At 43.0% G+C, this 19,800-nt stretch overlaps 1 protein-coding gene across 1 annotated transcript in view; it reads left to right on the forward strand.

Annotated features, from left to right (window-relative positions):
- The window catches only part of PRKCE (protein kinase C epsilon), a 425,910-nt gene that overhangs the window by 167,367 nt on the left and 238,743 nt on the right, over positions 1-19,800 (forward strand). Inside the window, exon 2 of the mRNA XM_054983917.1 lies at positions 5,746-5,809. Coding sequence (XP_054839892.1) covers positions 5,746-5,809 — 64 coding nt within the window. The remainder of the gene's footprint in view (positions 1-5,745; positions 5,810-19,800) is intronic.

The raw sequence follows: 19,800 nt of genomic DNA on the forward strand, positions 1-19,800 counted from the left end.
GTAGCTTTACATTTGTTTTGAGTGTCTTAGAACATATATATCAGTAGCACTTTCCTCCATCTTTCTCCTCCTTTCATGGGCTCTGCCAATACAGACACATATGGTGGGTTGCTGTCTCCCTCTACACAGTGGTCTCTGGTCTGGGCATCATATCCCCTTCCCCCTTCCCTGATAGTCAGTGACAGGAATGGGAATTCCCCCAGTGACTCACCACTCAAGCTAGGCTACTTCTCTCTTGTTTAGACTGGGGTCTAGCCTTGCTTGCCTCTGGTAGGCAACTGGGAACAGAGGGAGGAAGTATGATCAGATGAAAGCTGGTGGGCTGGTTGATGGGTGAGTCCTTGATGAGAGTGTTGGCTGGTTGGCAGGTAAGATAATCCTACTATATAAAAGACTAAGCGTGTTCCAGACAACTCACTTCCTATCCTGGTGTGCCACCAGAGAGCGCTGCTGTGGAGGGAAGACCAGACGAGGCAGCCCATCCCTCCAGAGAGCATGCCATGGTGGGGAGCCCAGGCTGGAAGCAGGCACGGAACAGGCGGCAATGCATGCCCCCAGTCTTCAAGGAGCTGGGATCAGGAGCGGAGCAGGTGGCAATTCCCGTCCCCCGCCTTTACCCAGCCGGGATTAGAAGCAGAGCAGGTGGCAATGCCTTCACCCGGCTGGGATCAGGAGTGGAGCAGGTGGCAATGCTCGCCCCCCAGGAGCGAAGCAGGTGGCAGTGCCTGTCCCCTTTACCCACCTGGGATCAGGAGAGGAGCAGGTGGCAATGCCCGCTCCTGCTTTCACCTGGCCAGGATCAGGCACAGAGCAGGAGGAAATGATGGCTCCCCCCTACACCCAGCCAGGATCAGGAGTAGGTGGCAATGCCCATCCCCCCTTCAACCCGCTGGAATCAGATGTGGAGCAGGAGGCAATGCCCACCCCCTTTTTATTGGCCAGGATTAGGAGCAAAGCATGAGGTAATGCCCACCCCCCTTCATCTAGCCAGGATCAGATGTAGAACATGAGGCATTGCCCGCTTGGGAGCAGGGTTTCAATTAAAAGACCTGTAATTGTGGACAGTTTTCTCTATGCTGCTTGTGGACTTCTGGGGGCATCCGTGGGAAATGGGATGCTAAATTAGATAGACATTTGGTTTGCCTCACTTGATGATCAGTGGTGAGGACTGTAAGTCTTGGCTAGTTTCCTGTGTAAATGGAGAGGGTTTCTTAGAAGGGCTCCCCAAATCCTCAGCAAATACATTAGGATTCTCTTGCAAACAAATGGATATTGAAAGTGTTTTTAACTTCTGTAGAGTAACATCATCTTCGTAATGGATAATGTTATGAACATGGGCCCTTTTCGCACTTATGGTTTAAACCGCCATTTATGAGCATTTGCCCCGATCGCAGTGGCTTCGGCATTGCACTTGTTCATTTCACACTGTCCACTGCAATTTCGATTTGGTGTCTGTGCTTCATTTCAAAACCTCGGTGCAATTTTGGGCTTTCGGGGCCTTGCAATTCACGTCACACTTTTTTTAAAAAAATTGAGCATGCGTAGTAACGTTGCAATGTTGGAACCCTTCCCCCCTTTTTGCTGATTGGGCTGTCCCCTGCCCACTGGAGAGGCAATTGGTGGCAGAGTTCTGGGGGGAAATATGTACCACTCTCTTTTTTAATTAAGCTAGGAAAGGGTTAAAATGCTGCCGATTCATCTCCTCCCAGGAAGCAGAGGCTTGTTTCCAAAGGGCTGTGCAAAATGCTTGGGTTTTTCCCCCCTCTTTGGCAAAGTCTGAAACATGCCTGGGAGGGAGGGAAAAGCAGCCATTTAATCCTTTTCTGGCCTTTAAAGCCAGGAAGAAAGTGCAGTAACATTACAACGTTGCAACCCTTTCTTGTCTTAAAAAAAAAAAAAGAATGTGTGTGCATACCCTAAGGGAGGAAGGAGAAAGCAGCTATTTAACGCTTTCCTTGCTTTTAAAGCTAGTAGGGAATTAGAAGCAAGCTTAGGAACCATTCCTGGCTTTTGAAAAAAAATAAAATAGCATGCGTGCCGGGAGGAAGGAAACCAACAAAGAAGCAGCCTTATGATCCTCACCTCGCTTTACTAAAAAAAATGGTGGACAAGGAGTTCAGAGAGCTGAGGAGGGTGGGAGTGGTTAATTCTGCACAAACCAATCAGCTCCCAGGGAAAAGGAGAGGGGGGGAGAGAAGCAAAAAGGGGGCAAAAGTGTTCACATTAGCAAAATGCGGGCCAGCTGCCAGTCGGCAGCGAACTTAAAAAAACATCGGGGTATGTCCACAGGGGGAAAAATCGGGGATACAGCGGACAATAAGCGGGACTGCATCCCATGACTGCTTTTAAGTGTGAAAACCTTGCAAACATGGGATGTGGAACAGGTACAAACGCGCTCTAAAAACCGAGTGCAAAAAGTACCGGGGATAGCATTATGAATATAACTGAAATCTTCAGGCCTAACAATAATAAGCCTCTCCCCTTTTCAATAAAATTGTCTGTTGAAGAATTGTTTTGGATCTGGTTTAAAATTAGTACAAGGGCATCCTAACATTGCTCAAAAGCTTATATGAGTTTTCATTGTAGTAATGAACAACCAAATGTGTGTTTACCTTAAATGATTTAACCTTGTCTTAAAGTAAGATGTTTAAACATGGTGTTTAATGTTTAAACCTGTGGTTATGGTGCTGGTTAAATTTTGCTGCCACTGACAAATTCTGCTAGGTACAAAAATAGGCAACATGGATGTTAATAATCTGAGAATAGAAAATAGCAGGGCTGTCACCATTTGTGGTCTGTACCCTGACCTGGATAGCCTGGCAGGCAATGGCAAACTGCTTCTGTTAGTCTCTTGCCATGAAAACTCCACCAGGGTTTCTCATAGGTCAGCTATGACTTGAGGGCACTCTCCACCACTGCCACACATATTAGTACACCGTTTGTGGTATGTACATATGTTAGCTTGACATGTTTTGTGCCTTGACACATATCTTACATGAATGGAGAAACCAGATTTGAAGTCACACACAACAACCATCTCTCATTCCTGTCCTAGCAGAGTTCTGGAACTTCCTGTTCTAGCTGAGTTACCAGCTAGAAAGATGCCAAAGATGCAGACTTAGAATGCCACATTCTCTTTAAAAGAATCTTTTTGACAAGGTGATGGAGCTTCAGTTCAAGGTTGGAATGCAGATGGAGGCAGGGATTTAACAGAAAAATACAAGAAAGTTTATGGAAAGGAATCAATCTAATAACAGCCCACAAACACAGTTCCAACACTCACACAATAGTTATCCACTGTGCAGTATGTGTCTCAAGGAAATGAGGACTAAGGAGGGGAAGGGAGAGAAGGGATAAGAACTGGGGGAGATATTGTATATGCTGTTCTGTATAAGGATGTCATTTGCAATAGATTTATAGTGTTCTGGGGGTTCAAAGATCCAAGCAGACTTTGGATGTACATCATCCTGATGTTAGGAGTTCCAGGAGATATTGTCTGGCAAGGATTACAAGCAGGAATCCAGTGGGGGTCTAGAGCATAGAGCATATGGAGCAGGACTGAGGGGACTCAAGCAGGCTTAGATACTCAGTTGAAGCCAAGCAAAAGTTGGGTAGTTGAGGAGCAACCATAGGATCCAGAGAACTGGAGTGGGGGGGGGGGGCGTGTCTTGAGCCAGGAGAGAGGAGTGTCTGTGAGTGTGCATCTCTTGGAACAGTCTGTTTCACTAAAGGATTAGATCTCCAGAGGTTCTTTCAGACTAGATCAAGACCAGATATGAGGGCATCATTGGACCAAGAATAATAGCTACAAAGCTGACTGCACCTGATTGAGTGAACTAGCTGGCCATTATATTGCATGATTAAAATCCAGTTATACAAAATACAGTCTACTCCTGCCTTTCTGCTTGCCAATCTAACATCCTTTGACTTGCAATCCACAACTGTGATTATTTTGGTAAGCAATTATTTATAGACAATGATGGGCAAGATTTTTCGACGATAGCAGGACACGTGGGCTTTCAGAATGGCCATGGCAACAGGACTAGAATAAGGTTTACAAGGGTTTGCACAGATCAGCGAGAAAAACAGCTGCTTTTCTCATACGCATGACCTCGTATTAATGAGATGTCTTAATTTTTGTTAAAGTTTTTATGCAGTTCTTGGCCTGTCCAGCTAAATAGCCACAGGTATTGAATTCACAACTTGCCATGCAGTGACAGCATAGATGAGATCACCTCTCCCCCTTATGTTCCATCACAATTTCTGAGATGAGCTAAAAATGCCATTTTCAAGTTACTGTTTGTATGTCAGCTCAAGACAAAACTGACAATTAGAGAGGTGGTGTTCTTGGCCGCTATACACCTATGGAACTTCCTCACCTTAGAGACTTGCTATCATCTCAGCAACATTCAAAGTGGCTTCACACATTTTAAGATGTGGCATCAAGATCTGCGAGTGACACATGCTTATACTTTCCATTCTTCCTCTAAAGAGGAACTTGTTTTTAGAACATATGAGTCTTTTCTCTCAGGTGATGCGCAAATGGAATATGCACTGTACTCTGCAGATGAGTTTTGCAAGTTCTTCTTTATACTAGAAGCTTACAAAATGGCTGTGTGCCACTTGTGCATCCACTTTTTGTCACTTCTACTGCACAAAACCATCTCCAGTAGTGTCTGTAAAGACGGCAAGCTTTGAGGAGAACCAAGCAGGCAGAGCTTTGAAAGCCTTAGCATTTATTATGTATTGTAATGTTAATGGGCTGTTTAATATTTGCTTTTAAACTCTGTTGACATACTCTTTTTAAAGTAATAATAACAACAATAGCAACAACAACAATATTCGATTTATATACTGCCCTTCAGGATAACTTAACACCCACTCAGAGTGGTTTACAAAGTATGCTATTATTTTCCCCACAACAAAACACCCTGTGAGGTGAGCTGAGAGAGTTCCCAGAAGCTGTGACTGACCCAAGGTTACCCAACTGGCTTCAAGTGGAGGGGTGGGGAATCAAACCTAGATCTCCAGATTAGTGTCCTGTGCTCTTAACCACTACACCAAACTGGCTCTCAGTATTATATTTCCTCATTCTCCATTTGACCACTTTAAATACTAAGGGTCTTTACAAGGTTCAGATTCAAAGATGCAATTAAATATTCACAAGACTCTCATAAGGTCAAATTTGCCAAGCCTGTCTGATTTATATATGAAACTGAGTTGGGATGGTTTTGGCATCAGAAGCCAGTATCATCTTGACACTACTGACTACATATACTGAGTAGGCTGCTAGAACGTAAGCATCAGCGCCATCCTAAGTAGGGCTGCATCCTTCTTTTTTTATTTTATTTTATTTTTAGTCCACTCTTCTAAGATAATTTCACTTACTCACTTCATTTATATCCCACCTTTCTCCCCACTGGGGACTCCAAAGCAGTTTGCATTGTTCTCCTCTCCATCATTTATTACCCCAACAACCATATATGATTGGCCCAAAGTTACTCTCAGCAAGCTTCCATGCCACAGTGGGAATTTCAAACCTGGGTCTCATGAGACACACAAACTGCTACACAGTGCTGGCTATCTTGAAGACAATGGGTTTAGAAGGCCATAAGTTTGCTTAGAATTACCCTGTATGGCATTTAGCGGGGGTGGGGGGAGGGGGAGGGGAAGAAGCCCTACAAAAAGAGCAGGATGAAAATCCTGCAAAATAGTGATAAATATATTTGCTTTCTTCAACTGCAGATTGATTTGGAGCCAGAAGGAAGAGTGTATGTCATCATAGATCTTTCAGGCTCATCAGGTGAAGGTAAGCTAGTCCAATATTACTATGTTCATTCAAAAACAGCAGATTTTTATTCTTGCCTACATAATTTGGGATAGAAATATCCACCTGTTTGCTGCACAGGTTGTCTGGGCAACTAGGAGCTCCCTGTGATATGTACCTGTATCAAAAGCATTTTTGTAATTATTACACATTATATTTTAATACATTGAATGAGTTGGTGTTATACCACCATTGAAGCTTGCATCATTGGATACCATACTACTGCTGCAGAACAGCAACCATTTGTTGTATGGACCAGCTGAAAATTTAACCACATCTTCCTATGTTACAAAATACTAATGTGAAAATATCATGCTACAGACTTGTTTTGATTACAGTTGGTATGGCTTTCAAATAAAAGGGTTTACTGACATATATTTAAAGCATAGTTTGGTTGGTCCAGCTTTGAACTGACTTTTCCATAAGCTCTAATACTTTTAAACTGCTATGATAATAAATAGATATGCTAGCAGGCAAGGTAAAGACTGTTGGAGCTACTGAGTTCGGGAAACAGCTTCTAAAGATGTGTGAGTTCATTGAATGATGATAATGAAGCTATTAGTGACTTCTGTAAACCAGAAGACTTGAAAAACAAAGCTTTCATGTTGGAAGACATAAATGTAATGGCTGATTAGCAAACGACTGATGGATTTAACAACATATCAATTACCCACTTTTCTAATAACAAGCCTGCTTTTTGCCTGAACAGAAACAGGCCATATACTGCATTGTGTGTCTTCTCAGTCATCTTCAGAAGGATTTTAAATTGCTGGGGTGTGAAGTCAAGAGTGTTTTTATTTTCTGGTTTTGGTGTGAGCTTCGTCTCTGCCTTTTTCCTGGTTAATGAGTATGGATTCTATGCCTTTGTAAACAGGGTGTTTTCCAGCTTGGTATTACATATGCTCCACTAGAAAGAAGGTAGAGAAAGGATCAGAGGGAAACATAACTTTCTGTGCTTTATCAGGCTGATGTTCAAAATGAATAATTACAGTACTTGAATAATTAGTAGTTCACAAAAGCACACGCTGTGCTCAGATCTTGCTTTTAAAAATGCTGTTGAGTCTATTTACTTCTTACATTTGTGGTTAAATTCCCATCTTTTATCTTTTTAGAGGTCTGTATGATTTGTGTGTTCTGTTTTTTAAAATTGAAAAAAAAATCAATCTGGCACACACTACTTGTACATTGAATAGCTAACAGATTTACAATATAATCCCAAGCAAAGTTGTGTCTTTCTCAGCCCACTGAAGTCAATGAGTTTATAAATTTTTAATCCTGTTTAGGATTGCACTGCTAACATTGGCAGGGAGGTGTTATATCCAACTTTTCCTTGTGGTTCAAAGTAGCTTATTAACCAGAATTTAAAACATTACATTTTAAAATCAACCAAAAACCTATAACCTCTCCTGCAAAATGCCTGCAGGTTGTACCCCATTAAAAGCTCCGGCAAATAAGATGGGCTTGACATGCCTCCTGAAAGTCTCAAAAGACAGTGCCCCTCTCACCTCCTCTGGGAGCATTGCGATAAGGTGGGCGCTGGAATGGAAACAGCAGATGCTCTGGTTAATCCCAGGAGAGGTACCTACAGTAGGGGAACAGCCAATAGGTGACAGTCTGAGGTCATATGGGAAGAGGCAATATGGAAACACTGTTAATGATCGCATATAGGCTTACTATTTGCCTGCTTATGCTGATTAGTGGAAAGAAGCAGGCCAGTGAAACATTGTATATGTGTACGATCTTCATCCCCATGTGATGATGCTACTTCCAGCGTGACCCAGAAGCGACGGTGTCATGGTAGGCCAATTAGTTAGCACTCAACCAAAAACATACCGTTTTTGCCTGCTCTATTTAATTTCAACAATAAATGATAGCATCTGCATTTCCACTAATTTCAGTTTTTTAAAAATTTCAAATGAAAGTTTCAAACCTTTGTACAAAAATAAAATTTAATACATAACAAAGCCAAAAAATCAATACATCTAACAGTAACCACGGACAGCTAAGTGAAAACAGAAGATGCAACCATCAAAAGCTTCTTGAGAAAAAATGGCATTAGAACTAGAACTTTGAATTAAGTCTAGAAATGAATTTGCAGCCATTTCAAGTGTCTTAAAATAGCAGATTTATGAGAGTACTGACATGAACTTGCTGATTGGTGAGTGACAACATTCGGCACTAGCTGAAGTTCTGAACCATTTTCAGACTCCGTTCCATGTAGAGTGCGTTGACAAAGGCAAACCATGAAGTCGCTGCGGCATAAATGAAAGAATACATATATCTAAACTCTTATTCATGCCTTGGACGACAGTTTGGGCACTTGCTTTCTTTTCTTTATCTGCAAATGCTTTCCACTCTATGTTAAAAATATTCTATTTAACATCTGCATAAAATCAGTATGACAAGTCATCTGGGGACTGGAAGTGAGAGTTCATCAGGATGCTCAGCTCTGCTTAACATTTTCATCCATTTTCAGTGATACTCTGGATTCACTTGGCGGTAACATTGGTCTGGATAAGGTCCAGTGGATCAAAACTCAAGACAAGTCTGAGCTGTTGTTGGTCAGTATCACCATTGCACAGGGACTGATGTGTCAGCCTGTTCTTCAGGGGAATGTATTCTCATCCAGGACGTGGCTTTCACAGAGAGGATCACTCTAACTCCAAAGTATTTTTGAATGTCCATGGTATTACCCTAGTTACCTTTTCATCTAAGTATCCTCAGATTTGGGAAGTAACAGGTCACACCCGTTCTGAATCGGGTACATATGTTGTAATGTAAATGATGAGCTCAGAGCAGAACCAGAAAGGCAGTCCTGTCTATGCCAGGCCTGCACCAGTTGACCTTGTCTTATGTCCTTCCATGTGCTTGAAAATCCCAGGACATCTCCTCCTAGTTTTGCAGTTCCAAGCAGGCAGAAGGGAGGCTTATTGAAACAGCAAAACCAGCACATTCAGTTTGGTGCAGCATAAATGGGGTCAATGTGATTAACAGTGAGAGAATTTTAATATCAGCTAATTTTTTTAAAAAGTGGTATTTGAAGATGGGTGTATTTTTTGTACCAAGGAATTTTCGTGGTTTGTGGTTCAGCTGTGAATCAGCACTTTACTTGCTCAAATCCCACTACTGCCATGAGCTCAATAGGTGGCCTTGGGTAGGCCACTCCTCTCAGCCACAGCTCCCTACCTGTATTGTGGGGATAATAATAACACTAACTTGTTCACTTGCTCTGGTTGAGGCACTAATCTGTCTAGAAGAGAGTATATAAGTGCAGTTATTATTATAACCTGTGTGTATTGTAGCTCTTGGTGCATTAAGGAGAATAATGCACAGGGTTATAGGAAGCATTTTGTTTAGGGTGATAAAGTCAGTTTTCCTGCGATGGTATGAAAAAGTAAGAATATCTTTCTTAAAAGTCATAGATCCAGAGGAGTTAGCCGTGTTAGTCTGTAGTAGCAAAAGAGAAAAGATGCATCATGCATCTGACGAAGAGAACTGTGATTCTTTAAAGCTTATGCTACAGTAAAGTTGGTTAGTCTTAAAGGTGCTACTGGACTCTTCTGTTTTCTTAAAAGTGGCATCAAATCAAAACAAGATTCCTGCTTTTAATTTTTGTTTTCCTGACCCCTTTTGAAAACTTTGGATTGTAAAGTGTCATAGTCATTGGAATTTCAATCACTGTCCTGTAAATTAAAGGAAGTCCCCTCTCAGGGAAGTAGGAGTGGGAAATAATAGAAAACGATTTCTATGTATTTTATTTATTTATTTTATTTGGCTTATACCCCACCCTTTCCACAAGTGGGCTCAGGCGGCTTCCAACAAGATATACAGTTAAAAATACAATAAAACATTATAAGCACATTGATCCAAGTAACATGAAAAAGTCCAGGTACCACCAAGCAAATCAGGCTACTGCAAAGTCACCATAAACTACAGGCCCCACCATGATGTGACTCCAGGGCGGCTGCATAATGAGGGCATGGCAGTCAGAAGGGGGACAAAATGCTGGCCCCTAGTCAAAGGCCCAGTGGAACATCTCTGTCTTGCAGGCCCTGCAGAACTGTAGAAGGTCCCACAGGTCCCGTATCTCCATTGAGAAAGCGTTCCACCAGGTTGGGTCTCTTTTGCTCTTAGTCTCAGCAAATTCAGACTGCATTAAGCATATACTTAAAGTTGTGATTTTGTGTGTAGTACTGAAGCAGAATGGCAAGGAGATGATTTATACTTTAGGGACAAAAGTCAAAGAAGATACAAAGAATAGCAGAGCATATCTGTCTTTCAGTCTGGAAGTAATCCAATGGTTGAATTGGAATTCATCTCTGAAAGTATTAATTTATTTTGCCAAAATGACGTTTATAGTATCAAATTGTCACGTAAAGGACTGCTTCTGTTTTGCCTGACAGTAAATATTCACATTGGCCAACTTTTGTAGACATGGTTCTGTTCTGCTTTTGCAGTATACGTTATGGGAACAAGTGTATCTTAGCTGTACTGTTCTCATTCGCTTTTAATGGGCCTTGGGTGGAATGAGTCTTGGCGATGAGCTGGTGACCCTGGATTCCAAGACAGGCTTAACCATTAATTATGTGGCTTTAAGAAAAGTCCCTATCAACATCTGTTTCTAATATGTTATTAATATTAGAAATATGGTATTTTAAAAATGAATGGCAGTGCTTAGTTTTGAATTTGAGGTTTTTTTAAAAAAAATCTCTTAGTATATTATAAGTTCTATATGTACAGTTGATAATGTGAGGCTGCCTTTGTGCTTTATAATTCTCTGTTGACACCTCCCGATCTTGGCCCAGTCCTATTAATCTAAATGGCAAATGTTGAAAACTATTACAGCTATGGAAGAAACACCAAATTTCCAAAGCAAAGTATTTATATTCTTTCTGTTACTGTAACTCTGTTGAGAGTATGAAAAAGCAAAAAAGGAGTATAGAAACTGTTCCAGCTGTTCCATTATCTGTTTTGGCAATATGATCATCTTTCTTTCTCCTCACTGCATTGAAGTTCTGGCATTAACTTTTTGTCATATTTCATATCAACATCTCATTGTAGAAGCAGAGGTTTTGTGTGTGTACGCGCATGTATGTATGTGTATGGACCCTGCTGAGACTGACTTGAGTCAGATTGGCCTATTTTATAATTTCCAACTCTAGTCGCCACTGAGTCAGCAGTTTGGAAGAGAAATCATTTCCATTCTCTTTTCTTTGATTGACGACAACAGTCATAACAGCACAACGTTCCTATTTCTTTGACTCCTTTTTTATTTTGGCAGTTTTCCAAGACCACATTGATTTTTCCATACCAAATCGCCTTTTCTTTTTCACAAGAATTATTGCTACAAATAATTATCTCTACAAAGGAGAGCACTAACCGTTTTCCCCTTTGTCCTCTTATAGTAGTTCCTTTGATCTAACTCTGTGCATGAAACTTGTGACTGTATTTTAAATATGAATCTTTAATCTTTAAGTATTACTGTAAATATGAATCTGAACATGTGAATAGACTATAGCCTCATTCTGATAATGCAATGGTTTCCAAATGTGTTAACTTTGAGAACAAAAGCTGAGCAATATGTGTAATTGGCACCAATCAAAATACCACAAAATCCATACTTCACAAAACAGGGTGCAAGTTTTCATGCTCTCTAGAATTTCAGAAGGCTGAATGTTCAGTACAAAAGCAAAAAAATGGAGTTGAGGGAATTCAAGGCACAGGGGTCTTAAGTTCTGAGGGAAAAATTTGTATATGTCCTGAGCTCCTCTGAGGTGAGAGTGAGTTCAAAAATATAATTGAGGATAGATCAGTTCTCACTCTATTGACTAAGAGTCAACAGAGTCCCTCACAACTGTGAAAGAGAATACTGGACTAGACGGACCACTGGTCTGATCCAGTAGGCTCTTCTTATGTTCTTATATTTTCTGGTTACCAGTGCCTCTGCCTACAGAACTGGTTGGCTTCTCCAACTATGTCCACATTTAAACTTTTGATGAACTGGCTGTGATGCTCTGGTAGCATGCATTATTTGCACGTGTAAGGGATTGACTTCAGTCTCTCTTATCTCTGGCTAAGGAGTCTTAGGGAGTAGAGTTGAAGAGATCATCTGCCTTCAGAGAGGTGCTGCTCATCAGAGGAGACCATCCCAGACTACATGGACAGATAGCTGCTTATTACCACATTTGTCATGACTGAGGTGATCAGTTAACAGTGCTTTATTTTGAAAACAAGGCTGAGGTCTGACTAGAAGTTGCTATCCTCTAATCAGGAGCTCTTCCACTAATTCTGAATGGAGCAGGGGGGAGGTCTGGTTGTATTTGTAGTAACTGTTATTACTGAACTAGTCCATACACTATGATGATCCAGGTTCAAATCTGAGGATCCTGGACATTAATCCAATGGCAAGGAAACATTCATGATGAGCACTATATGCAGAAGCAGAACAAGGTATAAATATCCTAAATAAATACACTTAGCACTGCTTTATCCTTGGGGCTTTATCCTGGGAGCTCATGGTCTGAAGATGGGAGCTTACTTGCGAGCTACTTGGAGCTGTACATATCGATCCTGGTGCTCTCTTCAGGTGCAAAGGGAAAAGGGAAACCATCACCCCTGCAACTGGCTGAAGCCTTGAGATTTGCTTACCTACTATCTTGATTGGTCAGCAGTGCAGTGCCTATGATGACGCTTCAGTCTTCAGCTGCTTCTGTTTCCAGAGTCTCTACACATTAGATCCATGTTTGGAAACCTGCCATCCTGAATATGCCCATGTTCAAATTAGTCGCCAGTTTGTCTACTGGTTCAATCCTGATATTTCTAAAAACCTAGTAGGAGTCAGCAAGGCGTTCGTTCTCCTCTTATCTCAGTTTAGGGGTGGGTGTGCCTCTGGCTTTGAGAACTGTTGTTCTAATAATTTGTTAGTTTCTTGTTGATGCATTTCCAGTTGTGAGCTTGCTTATTTGCTTCCTCTTCCAATCCATTTAGCATCTGCTGATGTGCTTCCACCAGCATGCAAGTAATTCCTTTGTCTTGGAGCCACTACCATTTCCCTCGCTTCCATATTTGGTCCAAAAACTTGATAATGATTCACATCCTCCCTCAGATTTCCGCTTGCAGTGCCTTCTCAAGCCACATTTATCTGCATTAAGTTCTGGAAGGAAAGGTGATTAATTATGTTTGTCTAGTTGCTTTCCTTTAACTGAAAACACAGGTTCACTTTTCAGCACAAGAGTGGGAAGATTAAGTTTCAATAAAATATCACATTTCAGAAGTGTAGGTAGGATGTGTGTGTCTATGTCACCAGGAACAGCACATTGCACCTTTTGGCTTCCATGTTGACAAATCATGCCTTCACAAAAACGGTTTGATTTCAGTTTGTGTTGTTTGAAACGTCTCCTCCCATTGGCTAGGATGTAGGGTTTCTGCATTATGTCATTAAAGAATGACTTCTAGTGCTAGCTGTTAGGAGAGAACACTGGTAAGAGTTCGTATTGACAAAAAGCCATTTTAATAGGCTTCACACTTTCCTCTGTGTGTGTGTCCTTTGTTCCAAGAGCTTCCTTTCTAATCTTCTATACTGCTCACAGCATAATTCCATTGTTTATTACACTATGTGAGTTCCAAGTAAAGGTTGCCTAGTTATTACCTTGTGAGCTCATATATCTAACAATTGGTTACTGAACAGAATTTACACTATTATGTATTTGTGTGTGTGTGTGTGTGTGTGTGTGAGAGAGAGAGAGAGAGAGAGAGAGAGAGACAACATGAGGGGTGAAAGAATGGATCATGATCAGATAAAAAGTGAGTAATACCATGATCCCTCCATTACCCTTCACCTTACCACATTGCTGTCTTACGTAGTCTATATAATATGCTAAGAACATTGAAGTCAGCAGGCTTAGAAGGATATAACTTTGTTTAGGATTGCACTGTCAGAAACAGCACTGTAGAAATGGTAATATCCACTCATTATAGACAATTTACTTTTGAATGGACCTGTTCTGTATAAAACTCAGGTGAAATGTCTGAAATGTCAAGTGAAAGTATGTGTATTACAGGGGCTCAGGGCTGTAGCCTGCCTGTTTTGCAAGGCAGGGTTGCAGCTCTCCTTTGCGGGTGTTCAAATGAAAACTGTGATTTCCGTATAACCAATAGGAGCCTCTATTACTATGTTGCCAGGCCTATGAGTCTCTCTGTTGGTATCTACAAATTACTAGAATCAGAAAGATGTAACTTGGGCTGAATCCGCACCCCCGTGATTTTGCACTTGTTTTCCACAACTGTGGTGCTAAACAAGCAGATACTCACACGCTGCTTATCCATTCTGCGATTTCCCCACCATTGATGCGTCACAATTGCACTTCCTTCCTGTCCCGCTAGAGAAGGCCGGAAATATCTTTTTCCCCCGCCCTTTTTTTTTAAAAAAAGAACCTTCATAGCGCTATTGTGTGATCGCATCCTGCAAAACAAATCCTTTGCACAGCCGCTGTCATTTTCCACCTACGGGAGAGCATTCATGGCTCATGACCATGCGATCCAGCACTGTAGGTTTTCAATATAAGGTGAGACCCACATCTAAGAGCAAAATTTCTTTAACTGACGTTGTAAAGCGGCACAAAACAGAGGAAAGACATCATTATACCCCTGTTCAACTACAGCAAGCAATCTCAGAACACCTTCCAGTGCGCACGTGGAAATCTAAGTGGAGGGAACAGTCTTTCGTGTAAAAAGCAAGACTGCATCCCAGCACCCACACTATCCATCCATTTGCCCCGCCATAAAATAATGGGATGTCGATATAATGCAAAACCGCATATTGTATTCAGAAAGGTTTGTATGGGAAAACTAACAGTCCCTGGGGCGGGCGTGTGCCACACGGTGACCGTTTCCATAATCTGTCCCGCCATTTTTGAGAGCATGCGGAGAACCATTCATGCCATAAAACTGCCAGCAATTCTTTGTTTCCAACCGTGAATTAGAAAACGTGCTCCAGTCAACAGCAGGTGCAGAAAAGATATCAATATCAATACCGGCAACAAAAGGACACAGGTGGGTGATTATAACATGTCAGAACAGCAGAATGCCACATCTCGTGGCGTGGCATGGCGGGAGAGATACTGGACCTTCTTTCATTTTGGGGAGAAGAAAAAATTCAGGAGGCGCTTCGGAACACCCACTGCAATATAGACTACTATGAAAAGATTGCTCAACAGATGGCAGCATGTGGGCACCATAGGACTGCAATGGAGTGCCGCTTCAAGGACAAGACAATGAGGCTTGAGTACAAAAGAGTGGTCGCCCACAACACTATATTGGGGAATGATCCAATACCTTGCGCCTACTATCGAGACCATGACAGCATACTCAGGGGGGACGCTAGTGTCAAGCCCAAACGCATTGCGAGGAGCATACCGTTGCAGGTGATTCCGGAGCCAAGAGTGGCGCCAGTGATAGTGATGGAGGGTTCAGAGGAACTGTTCAGTCATGACATGGTGAATATTCATCCTGAACACCTGAGATGTTCCACGCCCTGCAATGCTGGTAAGACTGTTCTGCACACGGCCAACAGTAACTCATTTCTGCTTTTCGTTAAGGGATGTTGAAAATTATACTCATGCTGCTTGTGCAACCTCCCCTTTCCCCCCTCTCTTGTTTTGCAGACATCACCAGGCATTCATCAGACTGCTCTCTGGAAGATGACCCAGATGTCACTGTGGATGGGTTGGATCAAGAAGGTATATGGTTAAATACACTAATGTGAATTTTGAAATGTGCTCCAAGGTAGTAGAGCACACTGCAGAGGTAGTGGCACATGGAAGGTAATTGGGGAGGGGGGGTGGGATTTCGACACATACATTACGGATACCCAGCATAGTCATCCAAAATATGTTGCAGGAATTGGCATTGGTTGAGCTAAGTGGCCAACAACTGTTATTAAGAGCATCTTTCCCACTGCTCAAAAATGCTCTGACACAAGGTGGAGGACAATGGCATGCTGTTGCCTAAGGCTGTCTATTGCCATGGTTTAAAAAAAAATTGTTTGTAAGTTCACTGTCATTTTTGACATTGCATGAGTTGAGTTGTGCCTCATCCTGTTTGGGAAATGTTTTGCATGGTTTTTAAAGCATGTTCATAAACTTAAAAGTAACAATCTGGATAGATCTAAGATGTATGTTCAACCATAAAATTTAAAACGCCTTGAAAGATACTCTAAGTTCAGCATGTTAAAGCATGGTTAAATTTGGTGTCTTTGGTGTGTGGTGGGATGCCACCACCACTCTCTATTTCAGCATCTCCTCAATAAACATGATTTTTGATTCTCTATTTTGATGTTAATCAGCCTGCTGACTGCGGCAAATCTGAAAATTACAAGGTTTGAACCGAAAAGGATGGGGGATGGAGAGGATAAGCCTGACAGGCTGTTAATCTGATTTTGGGGCAGTCATGTTGTGTGCAATATTGCATCGCTGTTTCTCAGGCATGGCATCAGCAGAGTTTGTTAAACAATACCGGAATCACAGATGTGCCATCAAACGGTGGTAATTCTCTCGCTGTGAGCACCAACCTGTATCCTTGGCAGCTGTCTCTGGGATCTCCTGTCCAACCCGTTGCTCTGCTGCTTCGGGGGTGGGCTGGTCCTGCTCCAGCTGCTCCTCCTTATCACCCTCCTCGGGTGCTGGGGGGGGGAGCTCTGTTCTCCCACGCAGAACAGCTGTAAAACAGGCATTGAACAAGAGGGTCAATCTTAAGGAGGTAAAACCTGTCCCAAGTTCAGGTCTCTACAGAGATCCTTGGTACACACTTTCAGCAAAATATCAATGGAACACTCTGTCTCCCTTATTGTGATCGGCAAATCAAGGTTAGAACGAGGCACGCCAACCCATATCCCGATCCCCTGCCTGCAACTCCATAACGCTGTCCACAAACACAAAATGTTTTAAACTGAGTGAGTATTGTGCTGCACGCAAGAGAGAGATGCCCCCCCCAAAAAACCAGGTTCTTTTCTTATTTTGCGGTGGAAGAAACAGGTATCACAAAGCATTCTCGAAAGCCCATTCCACAGCAAAGTTGGTTAGTCTTAAAGGTGCAACTGGATTCTTTTCTGTTTTTTATCTACAGAATAAAACAGCCAACTCCTGTGTAACCACAAACAGTCTCGGTTAACTGTAGAGAAATAATGGACCCACAAAGAATAAAAGCAGACAGTCCCGATGAAACAGGAAGGGTGGTAATCATAGCACTTTGATTCACCAAGCAGAGCTTGTTGAAAACTTGATGTTTCTTGTCAAGGAAATCCAAATCTAAACAGTGTTTCCCATGACCGTGCCCAGGATCGCTAACTGAGCCTTTGGAATTGTACTTACCGGCGTGCCGGCGGTCCTGCCAGCTGGGTCTTCCCGCTGCCTCCCACAGTCTCATCATCACCGCAAAATAAGGAGGCTTGCCACTCTGCCTCAGGATGCCCTGCCAGGCCTCCAAGGCATCAAAAAAGGAAGCCTTCACCCGCTTAAATTTGGAGCGGCATTGCTCGGGGGTGCGAGGATAGTCTCTCTCACCCATTCTCCTTGCTATTTGGAAAAAAATAGCTTTGTTTAGCAGATGGGTGCTGCACATGAGGTGTGCTGATTTCCCTGATTGAAGGAGCAGATCTAGGAGGCTCTCCACCTCTGCGTCCTTCCAAAAATACCCCCTTCTCTTTGGCGCCATTATTGCACTCCGACAGTATATCGGCAAACCGGTTAAACGTCACTGCACATGCTCCAAAAGTTTTTCAATGGACACGGGCGCCCATAATCAATTGACCCTGCACCCCCTAATTACGAAAGGTCACCTTGTAAGGAACCAGAAGAGAGGCATGTTGCGAGTAAAAAAGGGGTCAGTAGTCATAAGGGCAGGTTATGACCTCCCAGTAATTTTCTTCGAGTGCGCGGCATAAGCAGTGGCTGGCCCCTCAACCTGGTACCAGTCAGCAACCCCTCTGTGATGATGTTTTTTATGTCAATGCCAACCCCCCCCAACCCCCCCCCCCCTGTATAGCAATGTGTGCTGTAAACATGAATTTTGGACATTATCACTTTGTCCCTTTTATTTTTGGTGGTATGCTTCACGATCACAACGTTGATGAGAATCATGCTTTTGGAAAGTTGATGACACGGCACGTGTGGCCATTGTAAAAGATGGCAATTGACCCCCCTCCTTTTTTTTAACATAGCGCTCACTAGCACAGCCAGCCCTTTGTTGTGGGAAATCTAAATGTTATTTATCAACCAAGTAGTGTGATTTACTGCAAATATCAACTTTAGATTTTCAAACACCCATATGCCCACAGCAGCGGTCTGCTGCTGTCTTTGAGAAAGATTTCCTGACCCAGGAGAGTGTTCCTGGCTTGAGCGATGCTGTTAGCAGAGAAGTTTGAGTTCCACACCGAGTCAGTTTGATTGTCAAAAACACATTTATTGTTTTCTAAAAACTCCTTCATCAAACCAAGCAAAAGGCAAATAATTATTTACAGAACATTCAGAAATATATACAAAATGCAAAGAACGTCACCCACCAAGCTCTTTCAAACACCCACATCAACCTCTCATCCCACACTGGCCCCTGGCCATGAGTTTGGCCAATGCTGACCGCACCACCTTGCCCTCATCCAGGGGTCTGTGGTCTGTTTGGGTCAACTCCTGCCCTTCCTCTTCTGGCCGGACTGTGGTTGAGTCACGAAGAGCACCTACTACTGGGTGACCCTGCGCCTTGCACAGATTGTGCAGTACCACACAACTGGTGACAATTGACACCACGTTCTGTTCTCTTGCCCTTAGTTGCATGGCAAGGCACCTCCAACGTGATTTCAGCCTTCCAAAAGCGCACTCAATGGTGTTCCGGGCACGGCTGAGACACCTGTCAAAGTGAAGCTCAGTCTTGTTGTCGGCCGTGTTGCCAAAGGGCTTCATAAGCCAGCGCCACATCAGGTAAGCACTATCTGAGATGATGACTGGAGGAACTTGCACGCCGTCCACTGTCAAATATGGGCTCCCAGGCACGAAGGTCCTTGCATCCATGGCAGCGCATAGAGCAGAGTGGGTGAACACAAACGCATCGTGGTTTTTACCACTCCACCCAACCTCCGCATCTATAAATCTGCCCGTGGGGCCCCAGTTCCCTACAGTAGTATGGATGAGTAATTTTTCCAATTCCCGTACTGCTTGGGTCTTCCACCGGGTGCACAGATTGGAATATGGGATCTGTCCACCGCACCAATGCAATGAGGGAATCCCAGCCTGCGGAAGCCGTCCATTATCTGCAAAACACAGATTGATATCTGTCTGTGCCATTTTAAGTTCTGTGTAAGCACTATTTCGGAATACCGCTATACTACTATTTGATTAACAAAAAAGGGGGGAGGTTAGTTAGCCTTGGCCACATCGTCACCCAGTTGAACTGTCTTCAAAAGTAGTTCTATCTCTACTGTAAAAGAGAACTCCAACACTGATGTCGCCACGGTGGAGTGACCTATTCCAAATAGGTCACTTCTGACTTGATAGCTGGACACACTGGCTAGGTACCACACCGCAACGGCCACTCTTTTCTCCAAGGACAAAGGTGCATGCATTGGGGTGGCCTGCCACTCCAGATGAGGTCTAAGTGTCTTGACCAGCTCCAGAAAGGTTGCCTTTGTCATCCAGAAGTGGCACATCCATTGGTGGTCGTTCCATCTGCAAAGCATGGTCCCACCACTCCAGGCTTCTGGGATACACCCAGCACTCTCTGGGCTCCTCTAAATCCGCCAACGCATACCATCTTTGTTGCATGCCATTTGCAGGCAACGTCTGCAGCCGGCGACAAAAGGTGGATCGTCTTGCAGGAAAAAAGGGGATTCTGGCAGCAGCCCTTCTCCTTCGGGCGATGTGCCTTCGGTATGCCAGGAACAGATTGGCCATGCTGCGAAGCATGCCAACCACAATCTGAGCCATCAT

The sequence above is a fragment of the Eublepharis macularius genome, chromosome 1 (assembly GCF_028583425.1).
Source record: "Eublepharis macularius isolate TG4126 chromosome 1, MPM_Emac_v1.0, whole genome shotgun sequence".
In the NCBI taxonomy this organism is placed as follows: domain Eukaryota; kingdom Metazoa; phylum Chordata; class Lepidosauria; order Squamata; family Eublepharidae; genus Eublepharis; species Eublepharis macularius.